This window comes from Macrotis lagotis, chromosome 1 (genome assembly GCF_037893015.1).
Source record: "Macrotis lagotis isolate mMagLag1 chromosome 1, bilby.v1.9.chrom.fasta, whole genome shotgun sequence".
Lineage (NCBI taxonomy): Eukaryota > Metazoa > Chordata > Mammalia > Peramelemorphia > Peramelidae > Macrotis > Macrotis lagotis.
Genome location: NC_133658.1, coordinates 261559041 through 261578133, shown reverse-complemented (window position 1 = coordinate 261578133; position 19093 = coordinate 261559041). Strand labels below are relative to the sequence as shown.

The 19093-nt window shown below is 37.1% G+C and overlaps 1 protein-coding gene across 1 annotated transcript in view; it reads left to right on the top strand.

Annotated features, from left to right (window-relative positions):
* The window catches only part of BMP7 (bone morphogenetic protein 7), a 28564-nt gene extending 10992 nt beyond the window's left edge, over positions 1–17572 (top strand). The window contains exons 3-7 of the mRNA XM_074190473.1: positions 1404–1517; positions 2656–2853; positions 8273–8349; positions 10090–10200; positions 15277–17572. Of these exons, the coding sequence (XP_074046574.1) occupies positions 1404–1517; positions 2656–2853; positions 8273–8349; positions 10090–10200; positions 15277–15426 (650 nt within the window). The 3' untranslated portion in view covers positions 15427–17572. The remainder of the gene's footprint in view (positions 1–1403; positions 1518–2655; positions 2854–8272; positions 8350–10089; positions 10201–15276) is intronic.
* The last annotated feature ends 1521 nt before the right edge of the window (positions 17573–19093 follow it).

Genomic DNA, 19093 nt, shown 5'->3' with positions numbered 1-19093 from the left:
ATTGTACAAAATCCTCTGCAGATCAAACATTTGATCTGCTTCTGGAAGGTTATTTCCAGTAAAGAGTCTAGTATGTATCTTCTTTGCTCTGAGATAGCATTAAGTCTGCTCCCTCATAATCACCCCAGCTTGGAATTCAAAAATAGGAATTAAGGCACTTAAAGAAGAATTTGTTATTCTTAAGTTTGGTTAAGCTGAAACAACTGAGTAGAGAAACAGTGGAGTGATTCATTAGCTAGAGGCATTCTCCCAAACTAAACCCAGTAATAGGCTCCACTGACAGTACCTATGAGCAGCAGCTGACTGCTCAAGTCTCCTTAGTCCATTATTATTGCTTCATATCCTGTTTGTCTCCCTTGTTTTAACAAGGAAGAAAATGAAATGGATCTTAAAGATAGAGACAGTGCCTGGTGATCCAAGAACTCAATTACATAGGTGACAAGAAATTTGATTGCTGAACTAGTGATAGGGAAATTGTCTTTAAAATGAAAATACTTTCTGGTTTGACATTTAGTCCATGCTTGAGTGAAGAAATTGATATAAATGATTGTAATGAATAATCTCTACTATTATATTCATGAGGAATATCCTTGTAGGCAGGAGGGTTGTTTCAGGTACTGCCCATATGGAATGAGAAAAGCCACCCTCCTTCAGTTGAACCCATCATCCTCTTTTTTTTTTGCAAGGCAATGGGGTTAAGTGGCTTGCCCAAGGCCACACAGCTAGGTAATTATTAAGTGTCTGAGACCGGATTTGAGCCCAGGGACTCCTGACTCCAGGGCCTGTGCTTTATCCACTATGCTCCCTAGCCACCCCCATCATCCTCTTTTCTAAGGAACTTTATCGTGCCTTAGTACCTACTAATGAGTACCTTCTTCTTAGCATCTCCCTTTAGTCTTCTTATAGACTGCATCCTGTTTTCAAAAATGCCATTCATATATTCTCTGAGAGAGATGACCACTGTGTTGTGTGCTTGCCTTTCAATATTCACACAACAATATGTATATTTTGCTTTGGGTGCTTAGAAAAAGTTAATAATAATAATAATAATAATAATAGCTAATTGCTAGCATTTAGACAATGCTTTTTGTTTTAGAAAGAGCTTTACATATGACATTTGATTTGATACTAAAAAAAAAATCCTGGGAATTTGGTGTTGTTACTTTACAGATAGAAAACTGAGCCTCAGAGAAGTTAAATGAATTATCAAGGATCAGACCACTAATGAGGTATTTAAGGCAGGCTTTGCATTCAGGTCTTCCTGACTTCAAGTTTAGTTCTCTGTGCATTGTGTCCAAATCTTATCATTCTGTCTACCTAAAGTAATAAATAGCATGTGCTTTTCTTAGTTTACCATCAGATTGAAGTTGGTTCTGAATAATATTATCATTTATAAATTATAGCCCTCACAGTGCTTCTCACAGTTCCATTGAATGCATTAGGAATTAAAGAAAAGAGATCCAGGAAGCCAACCTGCCTTGTGATTTGTTACAATTTGTTCACTAGAAGAAAAGAGGGTAAGAGCTTTGGCAATATTAACACTGATTCAAATTGTATAGGAGGCAATGGGTTAGTAATATACATTAAAAATCCATCTTACCATGTCAGGTGTGGCTTCTCCAACTGTTTTTTTTAGTCCTCTAGTGACTTTTTTCCTCCAATAACTTCTGTCTGAAAATATGTCCCTTCCCCCTAGATGGACCTGGTCAACAATGATTTCTTATCTTGGTTGGCAATGTTTGACCCAAAGAGAAAGACCTAATGGCCAAAAGTATAGTTCACATTTGAAGGGGCCCCTCCAGGATTAGGTGTTTTCAATCAGCTGAGAATGATGTATGAGTTATGATTTTTATCTTTATCTCTGCCTCAGAAGTTGTGATATCTCCATCAACTTCAAATGTGATGGGGAAGGAACTGAGCCCTCATTGGCTTACCATTCCCCCATAACCTAAGAGGCATAGGTTTTTTCCAGACTTGAGGACTATTTTTGACAGCTATACAATAACAAAACTACCTCCAGATCAGACCTGTAGATGGAAACTGTTTGCAAATTTCAAATTTAATATATCTGGAACAGTGTCAAGGTTTCATGCAAGGCATTTTTATTTTGACTTAATAACCTTCCAGGGGGAATTTACAGTTCCTAGGGGCTACATTTTATGGTTTCTTTTATAGAATCACTTCAAATTATAGGTTGGTGAACTTAAAGAAACCCCTCTAAAGAATGCAGAAAAATCTAATGTTGAGTGGATTTAAGGTAAAATAATTATGGATGGGGGAGTTTTATTTTAAACACAGGTTTTTAAAGAAGTCTCTTGTGCTGATCTGTTATTTTAGGGGATGGGATTTGTCCAGTTTCTAAATCTGATGTATTAGATTCCAGGTGAAGTTAATTACATACCATACACACATAAGTAGATAGACATAGATTTACGTATATATATATATATATATATATATATATATATATATATATATATATATATATATATATACATATATATATATATATATTACTTCATTTTCTTTATAAAGTTCTTGTACTGTTGCAATCAGATCTGTTTTTGACATCTTCTTATTGGGTTGGCATGGTTGTAGATTTTGATTCTGCCTTCTCTGGTGATCCTTTTCTGTGGATGTTTGATCTCCCTTCAGGACAAAGCATCAATCCCAAGATGGCAGGTCTGGTCGGAAGACATGGTCCCCAGAATAAGCAGCCATTTATGGTAGCTTTCTTTAAGGCCACAGAAGTACATCTTCGTAGTATCCGGTCTACAGGAAGCAAACAACGCAGCCAAAACAGATCAAAGACACCCAAGAACCAGGAAGCTTTGCGGATGTCCAATATTGCAGGTATACAGATGGGGAAAAGGGACTAGTAATAGTTAAAGAAATTGCCATACAAACACCTCCCCCACCTCCATTTTGGGGAAGCTAAAAAACAATTCTGTAGATAGAAGAATGAAGCAAGCTTAAACTACTCTCTGTTGTGAGGGATTCAGTTTAGGCAAAGGGTTAAAAAAATCTTTTATGATGGTAAATTAATATATTTGTAAAGATGAGAGAGAATTAATAATATTAGGTTATAGGACCATACCTTTAAAAAGTAAGATGAAGTTTCAATGGGGAGTCAGGACTCCATGCATTTGGGCTAAATGACCTCTCATGGTTCCATTCAACTGATGGGATGCTACAAATATCCCAACTTCTTCTTTCTGTGGTAACTGTGTGATTCCTCTGTTAAGTTACTTTGGAAAACTTTCCCAGAACCTAAGAAAATCATTAAAAAAATTCTTCATTTTTGTTATTAAATTTATTAATCCATCTTATCAGTTAAAATAGTAAAAATTTGTAAAAATACAAAAATAAAATGAAGAGTTGAAATTGCTCTCCCAAAGGGACCTCACAGATCAATTAGTCCAATCACCTTCATAATGTGATCATAGGATTTAGAATTGTGAATGATCATGGGGATTATCTTATCATTCTCATAGATACCACTCTTTTGTACAGGGCCTCAGCAACTCTATTTGAAGCATTGAAATAGTCTTCTAACTGACCTCCTTACCTCAAATTGCTCTCTGATTCAGTTCATCCTCTATTCCTCTGCCAAAATGATTTTCCTGAAGCACAATTCTAATCATGTCTCCAAACCACCCCTCCTCCCAACAACTCAATAAACTCTATTGGCTCCCTTCAGGATCAAATATAAAATCCTTTGGTATTTAAAGCCCTTTGTACATATCCTGGCCCCTTCCTACCTTTCCAGTCATCTGACACTTTTTCTCCTCTATACATACTCTGCAATTTAGATGTGTTATCCCATTTGCTATTCCTCATACATGATACTACATATTCTGACTCCATATTTTTATACTGTCTGCCACTTATGACTGGAATGTTCTCTCTCCTCACCTCTGCCTATTAGCTTCTTTAAAGTAAGCAATGCTGCTTTGTGCCTCATCTCCCCCAATTTGTTGCTAGTCCTTTCCCTATGAGTTTACTTCCCATTTATATTGCATCTGTCTTGTGTATATAGTTATATTAATTATCTCTTCCTCCTTAGAATGTGAGTTCATTAAGAATAAGGGACCTAAGCATTTAAATTCTCTTTGATTGCTCAGCCTTGTCCAATCCCCTCATGAAGAAATATAAATACAGAAATTGCCCAAGATCATACAGGTATTAAAATGGCAGGACTGGGACAAGAACTCAGATCTTCAAACTAAGGATAAGAACCATTACAGTCTGGCCGCTTCTCTCCCAGAATTCAATTCTATTTCACAAGTTAAATGTTTATCTGGTGATAAGGTAGGAAAGCAACTGAGGCTATAATTAACATGTGCTTGTGCTGGAAGTCTGAGCTGAACCGACCAAAAACATCCCCCAAGAGCCCTCTCTGGCTAAGCATCAGGCCTTGTGGAAAATATAAGGCAGAGCTTGAGAAGGAAGAGGACACATGTGCTTCTTATAAACTCATGATCTAGGAGACTGTGAGACCATGGACAGGAAGCTAACAACTGGATTTGAGCTGGAATTAACCAAATCCTGTTAAGTGACATCCTTTGGTTAATTATTTAATGCTGTGATTTTTAAAGTTATGACATTTACTTTTTTAAAAAAAATATCACCTTTTGTTTTTAGGCCACATATCTTTTCTGGTGGACCTTACTTCCTCCCTTGTCCTTCAATCCCAGTTATTGACTCTTCCCTTTTAACATAGGAAAAAGAACAACTAATGAAATACAACTAACAAATACAACTGTGATTAAGATATTTGACAGGGGAGGCTAGATGGTGCAGTGGATAGAGCACTGGCCCTGGAGTCAGGAGTATCTGAGTTCAAATCTGACCTCAGACACTTAATAATTACCTAGCTGTGTGGCCTTGGGCAAGCCACTTAACCTCATTTGCCTTGTAAAAACCTAAAAAAAAAACCCCAAAACAAACAAAAAGATATTTGACAGAATATGCAATAGTCCATATCCTCAACAGAACAAAGGGAGATGAGTTTCTTTGTCTCTTCTCCTGGACCCTCACTGGTCATTAGAATTATCAGAGTACATTTCAATGTTATTTTCCCTTACATTAGAGTCATTATTGTATTTACTTTCTTTTATATCAGGTCAAGAAAATCTTCCCATGCTTCTCTGAATTCTTCCTTTAGAGTTTCCCATTCCTCCTGAGTGGACTTTCCTTTGTAGAATTTTAATAGAGTTTCTATCTATCCTTCCTTCCTTCCTTCCTTCCTTCCTTCCTTCCTTCCTTCCTTCCTTCCTTCCTTCCTTCCTTCCTTCCTTTCTTTCTTCCTTTCTTTCTTTCTTTCTTTCTTTCTTTCTTTCTTTCTTTCTTTCTTTCTTTCTTTCTTTCTTTCTTTCCCTTTTCCCCTCTCCCTGCCTCCCTTCCTTTTTTCCTTCCTTCCTTCCTTCTTTTTTCTTTCCTTCCCTTCCCTTCCCTTTTCTTTTCTTTTCTTTTTTCTTTTCTTTTCTTTTCTTTTCTTTTCTTTTCTTTTCTTTCTTTTTTAGTCAAGTCAAAAGCAGCTGCTCTGTTTGTAGCAGAAAGAGCTTCAAGAAATGTCTAGATAATTGAAGTACTCCTCACCCCCCAAGGCTATAGTATTATTTGTGTGTGTGTGTGTGTGTGTGTGTGTGTGTGTGTGTGTGTGTATGTGTATATGTGTGTGGGGGGGTGCCTGTCACCTTATGCTAACTTTCCTGAATGCATGTTTCCTCCTCCCATCTATGTGGGCTGTAGTGTACTCTATTAGGAAACTTACTTATACTTACACACACACACACACACACACACACACACACACACACACACGTAAACTTAACCTGGCTTATTACATAGGTTTCAGATTAGCCAGTCTTCTTGCTTCCTCCTCCTTCCTTCATCCTCTTAAGCTGTCAATTAGGCATCTCCATTAGGAGAAAAACATGAATACTGAACTAGTCATTATGACTTTTTAATCTGCTTGTACCAGGAGTTTGAGGGAAAAGATAAAATGAATAAATCTAAAGGTCATTGAATTTCCATTATTCAAACTATCTTCCATTACTGGTAGAGAATTTAGAATTTTTCATTTTCTTAGACCATTCAAATACCACATGTGCCCCAGTCAATTGGATGCCCTGGCAACTTATGTCAGTGTTCTCAGTTGACCTGAACAAATAACTTCTTTTCTTTCCTCAGGTAGTACCCTGTGAGGCCATAGATGGAAAGTCCTTGGTGCATCCCTGTTGGTTTTCATTGGCTAAGGTTCCTGATGAGTTCAGTATTTTTAGTAATATTGCAGCAGTCAGCCATTATCCTAAGCTGCTCCAAGCCCAACTAAGATGTGTCATGGGGCTCTCCCCTGAGCTGAAATAATTAGTTTGGTTTAAGCTAAAGGTACCACCACTAACTTACTGTAAATCTGATTCTTAGTACTTAGTTGAGTTTATGGATGGTTGATTTTTAGTAGTCCTGTGATGAGAGAAGGAAGGACTCCTTTGTTTCTCATTGAGCCTTGAACAACTCCATGGGGATAGTGTAGTCTATACTGGGGAGGAAGATATCAAACTTTTGTTTCCCAGTGGGTTAGCCATATGAAGACAGATTTAATTCAGTCATGAAGTACCTGCTGTGTGAGAGGCAGTGTCATGTTATAGATGTTTATCCTCTTGGAGTCAAGAGTCATGGGTTCAAGTTGTACCTCTGATATAACTAAATTTTTTGGTCACAAACATGTCACTTGAACTCTCTATGACTCCTAAATTACAGTAATTTCCTAATCTACATTAGTGGTTGGAATTTCTATGACTAGAAGTTTCTGTACCTAAGAGTTCCCCCCTACCAATGAAATTGCATGACAGAATAGGAAGAAAAGGAGGAAAAGGAGGAGGAAGCACAAGACATTGTGTATTGAGGATACAAAAATGAAATGTTATTTAGTCTATGCCCTTAGTGAGCTCATATCCCACCCTTGCCCAATATCTAAATTTTACAGATAGAGCTAAAGTAGGTCTGGAATTCTGGAGTTACTAGAAGCATTTAGGTGTAATAGAAAGAACTCTGAATTTTGATTCGGAGGATCTGCCATCAAAAACTTGTAAAGCTTTTTACTACATGTGCAAGTAACTTCTCCTCAAGGATTTAGTTACCTCATCTGTAAAATAGACAGGTTCCTTCCAGCTCTGAATTCTATGATCCTGGGGGTGGGGGGTGGTATAGAAGCACCTAGTGATCAAGGAAGAGTCCATTTATAGGATCACATTTCTGATTATTATTATTATTATTATTATTATTATTATTATTATTATTATTATTTATCACAATGCCTTTCTTTCCTCCTTCCTTTCTAACTTCCCTTCCCTTCCCTTCTGCATTCCAAAGGATCATCAATCCATTTCCCATTAGAAGTTATTTATTATATCAGAGACTTAACTGTTCTCTTTGAATGATTTGGGGAGAGCCATTATTCTGAGTTTCAACAGTGTTTGTCTCCAGTCATTGTAACCCACCAGCCAAATTCCTGGCACCCCAGAAGGTTTAAATCACATAGCCAAGGGAAGCCTCAAGGCCTTTCACCCAACCTCCCATATCAAGTTAGCTCTCTGTCCTCCTTGGTTTTTCTCTCTCTGGAATGTTAGAGTAATTGACTCCATAGCCTCTCAGAATTCTTCCAGCACATTCTGAAGGGAATTCATTCGGGAAAACAAGAGCAGCAATTCCACTTCCCCCTTACTCCCTCCATGGAATAGAACTAGTTTCTCTGCAACTTGGCTGACCACACAAAGCAACATCCTTCTGAAAAAGATTATACTGAGAGGGGCTTCTGTGGCCTGCTGCTGGAAGCCAGATGGGGGTTCGATTATTTTTATTGAATCCATTCCTGATTTCACCACATACATACATACACACATACATACATATATACATACATACATAAATACAAATATATATTCATATGGTAAAATGGAATGAATGAATAACCTGTAGAAATTCACATGAGGATTTGGCAGGTGTTTTAAAGAATGTATGTGGATGAGATGGTAATGGTATGTAAGTGCCTCCTTTCCTGAAACTTTCCTGCTAAACTGTGTCAACAGTGGGAATTGGAGACTTTTATTTAATGAGCCCCTAAAGACTGAGCTTTCATTTGGGGAAAATGTTTGTTACATGATCCAGTTATTAAAGATGTTCATGTGACTATGTGCTTGTGTCGTGGTTGTGGCAATATAAATTAATATTGAGATGTGCCCACTTTTGTCCCATTTTCCTGATTCAGAAAACAGTAGCAGTGACCAGAGGCAAGCCTGCAAAAAACATGAACTCTATGTCAGCTTCCGAGATCTGGGCTGGCAGGTAAGTCTATCAGTTCTAATGCTGAATGATCAAAGGTCACCAATAGCATTTCTGTGACCTCCATAGAGGGAGATCATATCATTTTACAGTTTAGTTGCATTATCTATGTCCTCTAGTTTCAGTTTATACTGTGGATGGGCTGTAATTCTAACTGATATGAATTTGGTCAGAGGGGAAAAATTCTATGTCTGTGATCCATTTGAGAGAATTGACTTCTATACACTGGAATGGGCAGTGTTATCTTTTGCAAAAGGAAGGCTTTCTGGACCATGTAGATTGCTGACCATTGATGTAATGGGAGAAACAAACCTGAGTTAACAAACATTAAGTACTCACAATTTATGGGGGTCTTGTATTTCAAAATAAAAATATATTGGAATCCCTGCTCTCCTGGAGCTTCTTATCTAATGGGGAGTCAAAACATGAAATATATATACAAAATGCACATGAAATATATATATATATATATATATATATATATATATATATTTATAGTCAGTAGAAATATGTAATCAGGAGCAGCTAGGTGGCATAGTGGATAGAGGGATAGAGTACCAGCCCGGGAATCAGGAGGACCTGAGTTTAAGTCTGACCTCAGACATTTAACAATTACCTAGCAAGTCACTTAACCCCCATTGCCTTGCTAAAAAGAACTAAAAAAAAATGTAACCACATCATAGTACTTAGACATCCCTAGAGTTGTCTTCACATTCTCTGCTTTAAGATCATGTTATCTGATGGAGCAAGATGTAAAAGAAAGTAGTGATTAGAAATAATTGGAAATTTACTCCTTTAAGAAAGGACTAAGACTTTATTGAATTTCATGTCATAGTGAAATACCAGTGGAGGAATAACAATGATGAGGATAATATTAATAATAATAGCTAACATTTGCTAATTGTGCTTTAAATTTGTCAAGTGATTTATGAGACATTTCATTTATATAGAATTATGTAATGCTAATTGTAGCATGTAGCATGATTCCAGGTGTGGAATCTGGATGACTTTATCTTCCTAAGTTAAAATCTGACTTCAGATACTTACTAGTCATATGACCTTGGGCAAGTCACTTAACATTATTTGCTCTAGTTTCCTCATCTGTAAAATGAGCTGGAGAAGGAAATTGCTGGCCACTCATAGAGAGTTGGAAAAAACTGAAACGACTTAACAACAACAAAATTTCAATTCGTGCTGTAGTTATTGTGCAATAATGTATACAGAGGTGCTTTGCAAATCTTAAAAGTTCTACATGAGTGCTGGCTATTATTATTATTATATTATCTTTATTTTACATGAGGAAACTGAAGCTGAGAGAAGTTGTGTCTTGCCCAGAATTTCAAGCTATGAAATAGATAAGGCAGCATTTGAACCCAAGCCTCTCTGGTTCCAGTGCTTTATCCTACCATCTAGCTGTCCCACTTGTAGATTAGTACTAGGGAGAGATTACTAGAATGATGAAAGCCACATAAGGAAAAACAAATTGTTCTGCTGTATGAAACATCTTGAATCCCATTCTGTATCTGTTCCACCCTTCTCTGATTTCTCCCTTACTCAGCATCTCTTCCTCACTGACACAGAATGCCACTATGATGCCCCAAAGGCAAGGGAAAGTCTCTCCTGTCCCCATATTCCCCATTATGACTAGCAAATGTAAGGTACATATTGTTGCAATGTTTTCTTCTGCTTTCATTTTTCTTGTGGGTTATTAGATATTTCATGACCTGTCTCTATTCTTTCCAGGACTGGATAATTGCCCCTGAAGGTTACGCAGCCTACTATTGTGAAGGAGAGTGTGCTTTTCCTTTGAATTCATATATGAATGCCACAAACCATGCTATTGTTCAGACACTAGTAAGTTCTTTCTATCTTCATCATCATAAGCTTGCTTGCTTTTGGAGATTTAGGAGTAAGTCCAACTGTTTGAAAATCAACCTGCAGTTTTGCACTAGAAAGATGAGCTATCAACTCTTTGTTTTGAAGTGTTGGAAATAATGGCCTACTCTCCTTTCAGTAAATGCAGGATTAAAATTAGGGCAAAAATATGTATGGGAATAATTGTTCTTTGTTGTCAGGTATTTAGAAGGATCTATCCTATTTAGGTAGACTCTTGGAAGGTAACCCTCTGCTGTCTAGATTTTCAGGGAAGGATTGAATTGATGGCCATGTCCTTGTCAAAGTACTACAGTGACTCCACTCTCAATACTGTACCCATGTAGTCAGTGTTTTATGTCTGCTGCTCCAACCTTGGAATTCTCGTCCTTGAAGGTTCAAAGAGAAGTGATAAATGGTCACACTCCATCTCTCCCTCTAGAGACTGGGTCTTTGTTTTGACTAAACCAGTGAAGAGATGTCTGAACAACATTCATTCATTCAGCAAACAATTGTTAAGTATCTACTGGGTTTAGACCACTATGTGAACCATTGGAAGAGAAACAGAGTTTTGGTAATACTGTGAATTGTAAAACGCTTGGAATTTCAGTTAAGGAAAAAGATAAGACAAATTTAAGTGATAAAATATTAATGAGAAATACTATAGTGCATAATATTTCATGTGACAGCACATTATACTAGTAAAAGTCTTGTATTTCAAGTCAGGCTTCATATTCTGGCTTTGCATTCTATATCTATTTTGAATTCCTAATTTAAATCTCTATTAACCTTTGTTTCCCTCATCTGTAAAATCAGAGATTTTGTTCTTTGAAGCTGTAAATTTAGTTCTTTCATACTTTTTTGTAAATGATAACCATATTAATTCTATAATAAACATATTAGAGAGAAGCAAAACAAAGTGCTTTGTGTGTGACTGAGCTGGAGTAGAGAAGTAGGTCATCAGAACTGAATAGATTGAGGAACTGAGTTAAAATGTGGGAAAGAATTATAGCTCCCTAGATTGAGGACAATAATTGGGTTATAGAAAGAGATGGTAAATCTGGCTATGCATTTACTGAGAAAGGAAGGAAAATGTCTTGGGGATCACCAGTTATGGTCATCATGGATTAGGTGATAAATTTGGGTATCATAAGTCAAAAGAGAAGAGAAAGAAAAGCAGAGAAGGATAAAAACACAGAAGAGGTGGGTGGAGAGTAGTTCAACTTCACCAAGGGGAGTAATTTGAGATAAAGTTAGAAAGGTAGTTTCTAGTTTGGAAAGCCTTGAATCCCAGGCAAAGGAGTTTAACCCTACTCAGTAAGCACTAAGGAGTCACTGTAAAATTATAGGATTATATCTAAGAAATATTGTTCTGGTTGTATTTCAGGGATATATTGGAAGGGTAGGAAGTGAATATGGGAAGACTCTTAGCAGATTAATGCAACATTTCTGGAGGGCGGCTTTCAAGTTAGGGGAAGAGAGAATCCATTGTTCCAAGTGAGTGGGTGGGTTAGAACTGGGGGGTGAGGGGGCAAAGGCTTCAAGTTCAACTACAGAGATTGTGCCAGTGGACAGCATCTGCTGGGAAATTTGGGTTCTGAGTGACATTCCCAGCCCTCCCCAGGAGATAGATATAGAAAGGGCATTCAACCTGTTCTGGTATGAGCTGATTTGTTTGGTTGTAGTTGCTAAGATTCACTGATACAGAAATAAAAATGATACATATATTGATTGCTCATTGCTTCCTTAACCTCCTACTAGGAGCATGGGAAGGCAAAGAACATCTCCAGGAGTTCAGTCTAGCTGGAGAGATATTATAATCACATGAAACAATTAGGAAAGAATACAAAAATCTAAGTGTTGAGTTATGAGACTCAGGGAAAAGGGTGATTCAGCCTAACGGACATTTATTGAGCACTTCTTATACTAAAACACAATGTAGCACAAGGATGAATACAAAGTTAAGGCATAATACTCATATTATAATTCCTAATAATCTGGTAAGGGGATATGATAATATATAAATATCATGTATTATTTTGCATTTAGTTAAAGTGTATGAGAGATATAAATTAACTATTCAAGATTTGAGAGAGTAATCATCATTGCAAAATGGTGGCCAGGGGTGGGGGTGGGAGACTCCAGAGAAGACTTCCTGAGAAAGATGGACTTGAAAGGATAAATGAGAAATCAATAGGAAAAGGACTTATCTAAATAAGGGAACAGTATCAACAAAGGTTATGTTTAGGAGACAGTGAGTAATGTAATGTGGTTAAGATATAGAGTACATGGAAGGGAAACATTTGAATTAAGATTGGAAATGTTTATGGGAGTCCAAATGCCAAAAAAAAATAACTTGATTTTTCTTCTGCTTAAATACCTCTGATGAGTCCCTGTTATTTACAGAGTAAAGCTATGACCAAATCTATACATTAGTCAGATGATTCTGACAGAATTTTGGAGGAAGAATTCAAAAGGGGAGAGAGTAGATGAAAGAAGACCTACTAGGAAGTTGATGAAACAGTATAGATTGGTTGAAATAGGGGCTTTATTAGGATTTTGGCAATAGAAATGGAGAAGATGGGGGAAACATGAAAAAGTTAGCTGAGGGAGAAGATATAGGCTTCTTGATAAACTGACTGGATGAAAGGTAAGGGAGAAGGATGAGTCAAAAACAACATGAAGGCTGCAACATAAAGGACTATGGTGGTAATAGGTGGTTTCATGGAGAAGATGAGACTTGGCATGGGCCTTGAATAATTATAAGTGCTATGTTTTTGTAGTTCTTTAAGTTTTGTAAAATGCTTTATATATATTATCTAATTTGATTCTCATAAAAACCCTGGGAGATAAGTGCTATTGTTTTCCTCATTTTACATTTGTAGAAACTGAAGCTGAAAGAGATTAAATGTTTTGTCCAAGGTCACCCAGCTAGTAAGTGTCTAAGGCAGGAGCTAAACTTGGGTCCTTCTGATTCTAATATTCAATCTTCTATGAAAGAGTGTGTTCCATAGTGAAAGCATGAAAACAGAAGAAGGTATCTCAAATTTTTGGAAGACCAATTTGTGGTCCTTATTTAATAGCAATGGGAGTTGTTTGGATAATTAGGATGAGAGGATTTTCAAAGCCACTTTAAGTAATTCATACACACACACACACACACACACACACACATGTAGGTAGAGATAGACATATCTATGTTTCTATATATCTATAATATATAATATATAAAATTTATTTTCCAACTACATGCAATGGTAGTTTTCAACAATTGTTTTTTGCATGGTTTTGAATTTTACATTTTTCTCCCTCCCTCCCCTCCCCCTGACAGAAGACAATTTAATATAAGTAATACATGTATAACCATGCTAAACTTAGATCCATATCAGTCATGTTGTGAAAGGTAAATCAAATCCAAATGGAGAAAAAAATTAGAGAGAAAGAAAAACATAATACATATGAAAACTTTTATAAATTAAAGATTATAAACTTCACTCTACATTTAAACTCCACAGTTCCTTCTCTGGATATGATGGTATTTTCTGTCAAGTCTTAAGAGTCATCTTTGATTATTATACTGTTGAAATGTACAAGTCCAATCCAGTTGATCATCACCCAGTATTACTGTCAGTGTGTAAAATGTTCTTCTGGTTCTGCTCACTTCACTCTGCATCACTCTGCAGTTCATGCAAGTCTTTCCAGGTTATTCTGAAATCCCATCTGAGGAATTCATTCTTGATGGGGTAAGGAAATGAGAGCCAGTGAATATTTTTGAGCTGGAGAGCAATATGATGAAAATCGTGTTTAGATAAAATTGTCTAGTAGTGATAGATATTTAGCACTTGGGACCTCCTTAGCAACTATTATAGCCCTTTACACATATATTAAAGGTTTGTTAGACTGAAATGACATTTCTGAATGGTCATTTTGTTACTAAAATTATATTTTTCTTTTAATACCTTACTAATATACTTCTTGCATTGCCAGCTTCCCTATTTTTTTCTTCCTCCAAAGCCTGACCTTTGTAAGACTGAAATGACATTTCTGAATGACCACTTGTTGCTAAAATCATGTTTTTATTTTAATACCTCACTAACATACCTCCTGTATTGCCAGCTTCCCTCACTGCTAAAATAGAACCTGTTTATATTCTATGGAAGATGGTGGAGTAGTATCTTATCATGTAAGAAAAAAACCCCAGTGTTAGTGGTCCAAAGCTTATGGGTAAGAATTTGGCAGTACCTTAACAAGTAGAACTATTTATGGCTTATGTTCCATTCTTTAGGACCACATTCTCAAAAGGTCAGAGTTGGAAAGGATCCAGAAGGTCATCTAATACAAGCCCTATTATAAGCATAATCATCCATTACAATAATCTTGACAGTCAACCAGTCTGGGCTTGAACATTTGCAGGGACTAGTAGTTTACCACCCTATAAGTCAAACTATTCCTTTGTTCTCCTCCTAAGGGACTTGAATCTGCTTCTTTGCAAAAGGTCTTCCTCCAGGTTCTGATTCTGACTTCTGGAACCAGAGAGAAGAGTTTTAGTAATGTTAGCCTTCCAGACATATTAAGTAGGAAGAAATTTTGAATGGTTTTGATTTCTTCAATTGTTTCTTACATCACATAGTTTCTAGACCTTTAATTATCCCATTGCCTTCCCATGAATATGTTCCCAATTGTATTTTCTTTAAGTGTGGGACCCAGAATTATATTTCAGTACTCTAGATGTGGTTGGACTAGAAGAAGATGTGGGGGCAGCTAGGTGGCGCAGTGGATAAAGCACCAGCCCTGGAGTCAGGAGTACCTGGGTTCAAATCTGATCTCAGATACTTAATAAGTACCTAGCTGTGTGGTCTTGGGCAAGCCACTTAACCCCATTTACCTTGTAAAAAAAAAAAACTAAAAAAAAAAGGTGTGGATATTCTCCAAAGATGGACATCCCATATTTTTCAATGTATATAAAAAATGTAAATGATGCCTTAAGGATAGAAGAATTAAGAATACATCTAAGAGGAGACCATTTTATGCTTCTTTTTTCTTTCTCTTTCTTTCTAGGTACATTTTATAAACCCAGAGACTGTGCCGAAGCCTTGCTGTGCTCCAACCCAACTCAATGCCATCTCCGTTCTCTATTTTGATGATAGCTCCAATGTCATTCTAAAAAAATACAGAAACATGGTTGTCCGGGCCTGTGGTTGCCATTAGGCTTACATCAGTTTAGCCTCAGGTTTCAGATCTTCTTGTGCTGCAGAAGGAACTCCGTTCTGGATCATTTGGCAAAGAGCTGGGGCCTTCCACAACATGTCCTTTTGAAAGGAACCACACTGTGCTGCCATTTTCAAGGGTGTGGGGTGTGTGTGTGTGTGTGTGTGTGTGTGTGTGTGTGTGTGTGTGTGTAAGGTGCAGGAATGATTGAGTAAAATCTCAAGAGCAAGAAGCTACAAGTTGGCACAAGAAAAACAAAGCAGAAACAGTCTTACAGAAAACCTGGCCACGGCGATTGGCTTCTAAGTCTCAACCCAAAGATTACTCATTCTTCGTGGGTAATTATGAACACCCCTTCATCGAGGCCACCCAGCAGGGCAGGGGTGGGTATGTCTGTATGTGTGCGTGTGTGCACGTCTATATGTGCTTAGTAAGAATGACTTGAAAGTTGCTGTAATAAAAGTCACAATAAAATGAATGAATGAAAAATGGTTAGGATGTTAGATACATTTCCTAAACAATTTATTCCAATTTCTTTATTTACCCCAACTTCATAAACAGAAGCTGTGGCTGGGTGTCAGAGGGCCCTGAAATCCTAGGAAGGTCTTGGCATTTGACTCACAGGAACAGAAAACATGTATGGGTTTACTCTCTCAAAACACAAATAGGTAGAGGGGAAAATGAATTTCCACTCTGGGGGATGTGTTGACGTTGACTGGAGAAGGAAAAATCCAAAGTAAATAAACTCCAAAGGACGAGTTCACTCTGTATTTGTGTTGTGTGTGCCACAGATGAAAAATGCATGTTAAATATCAGAAGAAATCTGGATTGCTAATTGTTGGGGGAAAATGTCTAAGTCTGAAATCAAGGGGGGCCAGGGAGATAAGTGACAAATCACTTATGTGATTCTGGACTTTGGGTGATACACTGGCTATGTATTGTTTAAACAAAAAAATCAGGACTTTGAAAAGCTTCTACCAGGTCCCCATAGCAGTAGTCTCTGAGTTATCTCTTAAAGTTATCAAATAATTTTGAAAATTTTCAAATTCTAGGGATTTTGAAAATTGTTTCAGAATCTAGGGTCCAGTAAAAGGTTCTTGTGAGTGTTATTCATCTCAGATCTCAGAGATATAGCCTCCATTATGTGTTGTATGTAAATTACTCAAGCATGATATTAGGAAGAGTGACAGATATTAGGAACCCATCTCTGCAAAGGACTTGATTTGAAAATATCTCAGATATTTGAATATAGTTAGTTTGTACTTAAAGCAGTCTTCAGCCTGTGAACTAGATTCAGGATTAACTTGCCAGGCTTTCCTTTGCATTTGAGGGTAGAGTGGTGTTCTCATCAAACATGGCTCTATGAATGTGGTATGCTATCCTCTCATTGGTCAGTCTTTGCCTGCCTCTTCTTATTGGTTTCATGATGCTAAGGATGGTGGGGAGGGGTAAGGTGGGACTCAGTGCCTTTTTAACCTTCAAAGTGATGGTTCAAATTTGTACCATGCGCCTTATTAAACTATTTTGAACCAAGTTGCAAAATATTAAGACTTTATTCGATAGTTTCTATATTCAGAGTACTGAGAACAAAGGACAAGTTTATCTCAGATCAAGTCATGTGGGAACACTGAAAAACAAATATTCATTTCAAGGGTGATAAACCTTTTGTTCATTCCCTTGGCTAAGTTACCTTCTAGGAATATTGGGCTTCCAGTTGCCCCCTGCTTCCCAGTAGGTCAGGCTGGGATACTTCATCAGCTGTGAGTCAAATATTCTATTTAGGCTGAGCTGAGGACTTAAGGGTCATAGTATGCTGGCCTTAGACATAAGCAGTCCCATAGTCAGTACTGTCTCAATCCTTTACCCAGACTAGGCTCCTATGGCTACTGGGGTTACCTTACTTGTTTGTTTGTACATTTTAAATGTAAATAGTTGTCACGACAGAAAAATTATTTATTTCCTTCCCAGTTTCCTCTTTACTCACTTGTCCAGGAAAATGATTTTCATCTCTTTAAACACTTTTTTGTTTCCTTATTTAAGAAAATATTTATTTTAACAGTTGGACAGATATGTACACTTCTGTTTTTCCCCCCTCCTTCCAATAGAGCAGTCCTTAGAGAAATTTTGTACAAAAATAGAAAGAAAAATAAAGCATTTTGACTTTTTACTGCAAATAAGCTTGGTTTGTGATCATTTCTCCCTAACCCTGGCCTTTGGGCTTAGGAGGTAGGTGATGTGGAGGAGCGTGGTATTGTTCACCAAATAATTTGGGGTCCTTAACCTTTTTTGTATGATATACCCTTTTGACGGAAACCTATAGACCCCCTTTCAGAATGTTTTCAAATATATTTAATAAATTTCTTAGGATCACAAAGGAAACTATACATCAAAATAGTTATTCAAATATTTTTTTAAATCTGCATCCAAATTTTAAGTGTGGTGCTATGAATACTAGATTGAATCAGAAAACTCCAATCATGAATTTCCCGTTTGGGCAAGTCATTTTCTCATTTGTAAAATGGGAGTGATGGTATTTACCATACTATCATACTGATGAAATTTTGAGGCTCCAGTATTTAAACTCTTCCTACAAAATGCCATATCCATGTACTGCTAATCGTTGCCCATGATTCTTTCTGCCAGTAGGGTCTTTGACACTGCCTAAAAGTGAGTGAATACTTGTCAGTTTCTGATGCAGTTGTTTTGGGTCTTGAAGCAGGAGAGATTTGAACAAAACAAAATGAAACAACAAAACATTCTGAATTTTTGGTAGGTTCAACTACAAAGATCCTTGATTGAATTACAGTGTAGCTGTCAGCAGCTGTTTCAAAGTAGCAGGGGGTAAATTAGTTCTGTTTACAGCTAACATAGTCCAGAGATTTAGTCATCCCAATAAAATTATAAGGCACAAGAAAGGAAACAACAAAAACAACAACAACTCTGAAGCAACCACCACCAGAGAGCTAACAATGTGGATCATTAGAACATATTTTTAGAGATGCTTCAGAGGTTTTCCCTCTGTGTGGATACAACAGGAATTTCAATGGAAGCAACTGAAAAATCCTTGTCTAAAAACAGAATTGAGGCAACACCAAAACTTGAGGTATAGAATAATATTTGAAGTTTCCAGAGGCTTTGAAGGGTTAGTTGAAGTTTCCTGATTGATGTTAACAAAATCCCTGACCTGAAGAGGTGGGTAATGGTTGTTGGGTTGAAGGACTCTCTCTGGCAAAAATGAACCAACCATCCTCCCCTGACAAATTCCAGTCATTTAGATTTAGGATTGATTTCCTCCATTTGTTTATCTGTAGAATCAATGAAGTCTTGTTTGTTGTTTTTCCTGAAGAACAGGCCTCTCTGGCCTGGTTTCCTCACATATACTCCTTTAACCACTTTGCCCTTTGTTCATATTCTATTATCTCTACCCTCCCTTCCTCCCCAACTTGGAATGATCTCACATTTCCCTTCCCTCCATTCAACTTCTTCCCCAACTTCTCTAATATATACTAATCTCTTCCTTTTGGATATTGCTTAGTTTACATTTAATTATTCTCCTCTTATTTTTGCCTGTGAGTTTTGTTTCCTCTATCGGAGGTGTCAAATGAGCAGTGGGGCCATAAAATTGTACATAAGGATCCTGACCTGCATATTGACTTTGTTTTAATGG